Here is a 5,992-nt window from a genome sequence, read left to right as displayed (position 1 = left end):
TATTTCTTATGGTATGATCCACCTGATAATTTTATCTTCTTCATTTCTTGGATCTTCGACTAAAATTGACCTGGAAAAAGGATAAACGGTGTGGATACCGAATATATACATCAAGGTAGGCCCCATGGTAATTGCCGCACCATCTTGAGTGAGGCCTAGGTCTCACGTAATCCGCTTCCAAATCCCCTCCTCTCATGTCTTACTATTTATATGTCTTTCCATCCCTCCATTGCCTCCAATCAAGCACCAAGAACCCCATATTCCCCCTCTCTCTCTCTCTCTCTCTCTCTCTCTCTCTCCACAACATGGGTAGCCTTGAATCAGAGAGTCCAGTGATAGGATGGGCAGCTAGAGATTCTACAGGGTTTCTATCACCTTACACTTACACACTCAGGTACCATAATCTCTCTCTCTCTCTCTCTCTCTCTCTCTCTCTCTCAAAATCCCCCTCTTTCTCTTTCTTTCCTAAACATCTTGTATTTATGTATGTATATATGCATCTAATTGCAGGAGAACAGGCCCAGAAGATGTGGTCATCAAGGTGTTGTATTGTGGCGTATGCCATACTGACATCCACCAGATCAAAAACCACTTGGGAGCCTCCAACTACCCCATGGTCCCTGGGTACGTACAAACATGCATTATTTCCTCTTTTTTAATGGCCATGATCCTCTCTTCATCCTAGCCGTTCCTACTATAAGTCCTGAGAAATCCCCACATCCGCTTGTTAATCAAGCTTCTAATTTATTTTCATTTTGTATTAATATTCGAGTATATAAAATAGGATTATCAACCCCATTACAACATAAAACACAACAAAAATCTAACGTACAGTCATGATGAGCAATCTCCTCTCCCATTGAGATCACCGGTCGGACGCTTCCCTCATCATTTGGGCAATCGGGACCGTCCATCCCTAATTATTCTGTTTTCAACACTGCCCCATTTCAAATCTCCTTCCAGTTTTCTTTGTGGGAGTGGGGCCCATGATCAGACACCATCTTTTCAGCCGTCCTGATTGATTTTGGGTGTGTGCCAATTAATCAGGTACATGTGTACATCAATGATGAAATTTATGGGTTTTTTTTTTTAATTTTTTCTTATTTTGCGCAGGCATGAAGTTGTAGGGGAAGTGATTGAGGTGGGGCCTGATGTGAAAAAATGTAAGGTGGGCGATAACGTTGGAGTGGGTGTGATCGTTGGATCTTGCAGGCAGTGTGGCCCATGTAAATCTAACATAGAACAGTACTGCAACAAGCGAATATGGACCTACAACGATGTTTACACTGATGGGAGGCCCACTCAAGGAGGGTTTGCATCTTCCATGATTGTGGACCAAAAGTAAGTATCCGTTCATTTTCAGACCAGGTATCGGGTCGGATCCATCCGGATCTAGATGGGCTGACTTGGGTCTCAGCCATCCATTTAGAGGCCACTAATCTGATGGATAGGATCCTCCAATTTGTGTGGTTTAGAACCGTTGGCCATCCACTGCCACGTGAACGGTGGAAAAAGGATCTCTATCACATCATTTTTTATTTAGAAGCAAAAGCAGTCCGTCGGTTCTAGAAAGATATAATGGGCTACTATGGAAATATCTCACCGACCTAATGACTTTACCTATATGTTCATCAGCCTTTAATTTGGACGGTCCAGATCATTTACACAAAATAGGTCCAATCAGCAATTTGATCAATGTATTTGTTGGAACCCGTCATAGATCGCTTATGATTCTAAAGAGTCGCTTTTGTCAGGCAATCCTAACCATCTGATCCATGGCTCGAAAACAAGAAAAGGACAAAACAGAGATGGATTGGATCATCAGATCAGTGTGATTTTTACATGGTAGCCCATAAAACGTGTCTGGGAGTTAATAGACGGTTCTGATCGATCGTTTGGACTGTCCAAGTGACAGATGCATTAGTGCTCTGAGATCACTGGAGCAATTCTCTAAACTTGATTCTTTGCAATTCTTTATGGTGGAACTGCCACCGCATTAGCCACATTTGGAAGGGCAATCAAGACCGCTGTTTATACCGTGTAAACTGCACAAGATTGCCCGGCAAAAGTGGTTGGACCCCTTTTTTTAAGTAAATGATCTTGACAGTCTATATTGAATTCCATTGATCTAATGGTTAATATTTGTCATATTGGTGCTATGTTTTCATGGTAGCTGCTGAAATATGTGTAAGAACTAATGAACGGTCTAGATCAACGGATTGGACTGTCTAATTATTCCAATATAACTAGGATCACCATAACTTAACGTACTCACAGAGCACGGGAACATTTCAATAAAATATAGTTTGGTCGCACCAAACATCATGAAAGTCGGTGCAACCAAACGCACCATAAACTATGATCTCCAACACAGAATCTATGAGATGGCCCACGAAACCAATGGCCAGATTTTGTTGGATTCTTACACCATTTCTCCCGTCAAATCATTTGATCGGTGGTCCATCAATCATAGATGGCTGTCCTTGTACATAAGTGACTGATTGAAAGGTTCGGATCATCACAAAATACGTCAACTGCCACGTGTCACTGTGTGACAATTGGAAATGACCAAAATTGTCGGGTACGTAAATGTTGCCCGAGTGGATCCCGGTCTTCTCGGGTCGGGTCTTTCAACTTGCATGCAATGAGCTATTTTAGTCTCTGAATCCCACAAAATCAGAAAAGAGCGTTTTTTATGTATGGAGTATGCTAAGATTACGTTGTGGGCCACTTAATCCATGGAGCATAGATCTTAACCGTCTGATTCGTGACCGTTTACATCTTATGGTTAATAGATGAAAACTTTCAGCAGATCAAAATTGGTCGGTTAAGATAGTCTAATCCAATAGTCTGCCCACTAGCGATGTATATGTGCAATTGCAAACCGTACATCTGGTGCATCTTCTTATATTCACCGTACATCTCAAGAATTATCCTGATCCAAAACTAAGGAGGGACACACCACAGGGATCAATGTACAATCACGCCTAAAACACATATTGGTCTTTGGTGGCCCACCTGAGTTTTGGAATGGCTTGAGCTTTTACATGCCTCTTCATCCTTGTGGGGCTTGACTGATGAATGGTTTGGATGACATATATACAACACAGTGGGCCCCACATTCCATCTTTCTACCGTGTCTTCCCCCTCCCCATTTCCCACATTCTTCCCTTTGGTGGGGGCCCACATGATCAGGTGATCGTGTGGATTGGTATTTTCCAAAAAACTAATTTTTCACATTTGTTGTATCAGATTCATACTGAATATCCCAGCCGGGCTAGCCTTAGAACAAGCGGCACCACTATTGTGCGCCGGGGTGACAGTTTACAGCCCACTCAAGCAACTTGGGCTGAAAGAGAGTGGGCTGAGGGGAGGTATTCTGGGCCTAGGTGGGGTGGGCCACATGGGTGTGAAGATAGCCAAGGCAATGGGCCACCATGTAACGGTCATCAGCTCCTCAAATAAGAAGAGGGAGGAGGCGATGGACCACCTCGGCGCCGACACCTATCTGGTCAGCTCCGACACGGCCCAGATGGAAGCAGCCGCTGAAAGCCTCGACTACATACTGGACACCATCCCGGCCCACCATCCGCTTGAACCTTACCTCCCGCTGTTGAAGGTCGGCGGCAAGATCGTGTTGATGGGCGTCTATCCAGAGCCAATGCAATTTCTTACTCCCATGATTATGCTAGGTGAGAATTCGATCCTTGATCATGAAATGATCCTATACGAAAGTTAAATGGGCCCCACTGACTCATACATTTCAAGTGGGCGCACTTTTTGCAACCATCCAAGGTTGGTAGAATATCAAGATAGTGGATGTGTGAGATTCATTTGTAGGTAGGGCTGTCAGTGCGACGGTCTCGCCTGTCGAGCTTTTGTGTCAAGCTTGGGATGGAATACTATGCTCGATATCGTCTCAGGCCCATTTATCAACTGGGCCAGGTTCGTGCATGTTTAAGAATCCATCAACTCGACAGGCCCATTTAGGTTTTAAGGGCAATTTTGTTATACTTCATGCATGATAGGGCTACCCAACGAAGAGCCCAGATCTTGCACGGGTATCCAGGCTCAGGCCATGATAATCGTCATTGACTGGGCCAGACCTTCTTGTTTTGGACCATCGCTATATCGGACAGACCATGGCCCAGCCAGGAAGGGCCCATTACAGCCCTATTTATAAGGAAGAGTGTTCCACTTGCTTTAACTTTTAGGTGGTGGGATCAAGTAGGGCCCAACTTCAATCACCGTCAAACCTATCACTTCAAGATCTATACACATTGGACGGTCCATTTCAAAGTGAATAGTTGGCCCTATTGATAAATGGGCCATTTCAAAATGGGCTTTTTAAAATTCCCATTTGAAATGCTTGCTAGATTCCCGCCAAATCTATCTGAATGGTGGAGATAATAACTTTAATTGGATTTTCTATTTTATTTTTTTGGATGTGTTTGTTATAGGGAGAAAGTGTATTACTGGGAGCTTTATAGGAAGCGTTGAGGAAAACCAAGAGATGCTGGAGTTTTGTGAGGCCAAAGGACTCACATCAACGATAGAGATTGTGACCATGGATTATGTGAATACGGCCTTGGATAGACTCGAGAAAAATGATGTCAGATATAGGTTTGTGGTGGATGTGGCCGCCAGCAATCTCAGCCCTTGATCAGGCATCTAAAGAGAAGAAATCCAGCCTTGATGCTTTCTTTAGTTCATTTATTTGTTTTGAGTTTGTTATATGCTTTGATACTCTAGTAGAATGTGATGATCCATATGCATGCACACAGTAATTATGTACAGCTGGCATGCGTGTACTTCAAATCAGATAATCCAAATCATGGGCCCCACTGATGATTGGTTATAACCTATAAAAATAAATTTCCATTAATCAGGGATCAGGATCGTCCAATCGATCTGATTTTTGAGGTTATGCTCATCTATGGTGGGTCCCACTTTTTGGATGGTTTCGATGTAGGTGCATGTATGTGACGCGTACAATGGCTGAATGCATGTGTATCGCTCTCATGCTCTTTGAATGCTTGTGTGAGTCTCGTAGTAAAGATTGGAAATGATGGCTGTTTTGGGTGGTTTGTAAGGTTGGCCGTTTTTCAAGATAATGAAGTAACACTTGCAATGTGTGTTCAAAGGTAGCTGTTATGATGCAGGTGGATCACTTGTTTATGGTCATAGGGTTGTTGGAATATTTGGTTGAATGGAATAGAATATTTAAAATCAACAATCAAAAAGAAAAAAGAAAATTAAATATGAAATAAAAAACTTATATATTTGAGTCGACGTGAGTCACTCGGCTTGAAGTCGAATTTGCTCTCCTTGGACAGTGTCCCAAATGTAATATGTTTCCAAAGGAATTGACCTCCAAGACACAATGACTATAACCCGGTCCCAGCGATGCATTCACTGTACACGAGCTCGAACCACTTGTAATTTAATCCAAAAGTGTTAAGTTAACTCAGCGACGAACTCAGTAGCAACAAAACTTATAAATCAGAAGACAGAGTTTTAAAAAGATAAGAAAGATTTCGTATTTTTAAAGATGAATCGAAAGTCTTTATATAGACTCTGAAATAGTGCATTAAGCACCCTTTCGAAAGGGTTTGGTCTGTTGGGTTTAAACCCAACAGGTGCGACCAACAAAACATACATATCTCTCAAGTTTAAAACGAAAAGGCTTAGTGTGAGTACACTCTTGCAAATAAAAGTCCTGCGAGTACAACCGTGCCCAACTCGTCCCGTCGCGTTGTACACATGAACTCAGACTCGGCTCGGCACGCACGCATGGTCAATGACATAGATTACAGCTATTGGCATAGCCCCTACACCCCCACAAGACCAAATTCACATGCCCCTGAATGGGGCTCAAGCCCCAAGACAAAAGGCCTATCTTATATACAAGAAAATTTTATTGAAAAAATCCGATGTGAGACAAAACCCATAACCTAAAATATCAGAAATTTAAAATGTGGAGGGAAACTAA

At 42.7% G+C, this 5,992-nt stretch overlaps 1 protein-coding gene across 1 annotated transcript; it reads left to right on the top strand.

Annotated features, from left to right (window-relative positions):
- The first annotated feature begins 228 nt into the window (after nt 1-228).
- On the top strand, nt 229-4,933 carry LOC131228981 (probable cinnamyl alcohol dehydrogenase). Its single transcript, XM_058224830.1, has 5 exons — nt 229-394; nt 511-624; nt 1,114-1,341; nt 3,253-3,692; nt 4,461-4,933. Exons 1-5 carry the CDS (start codon nt 306-308, stop codon nt 4,661-4,663), a joined length of 1,074 nt encoding a protein of 357 aa, XP_058080813.1. The 5' UTR covers nt 229-305; the 3' UTR covers nt 4,664-4,933.
- Nucleotides 4,934-5,992: the final 1,059 nt, after the last annotated feature.

The sequence above is a fragment of the Magnolia sinica genome, chromosome 16 (genome assembly GCF_029962835.1).
Source record: "Magnolia sinica isolate HGM2019 chromosome 16, MsV1, whole genome shotgun sequence".
In the NCBI taxonomy this organism is placed as follows: Eukaryota; Viridiplantae; Streptophyta; class Magnoliopsida; order Magnoliales; family Magnoliaceae; genus Magnolia; species Magnolia sinica.
This window is presented reverse-complemented; position numbering and strand designations above follow the sequence as displayed.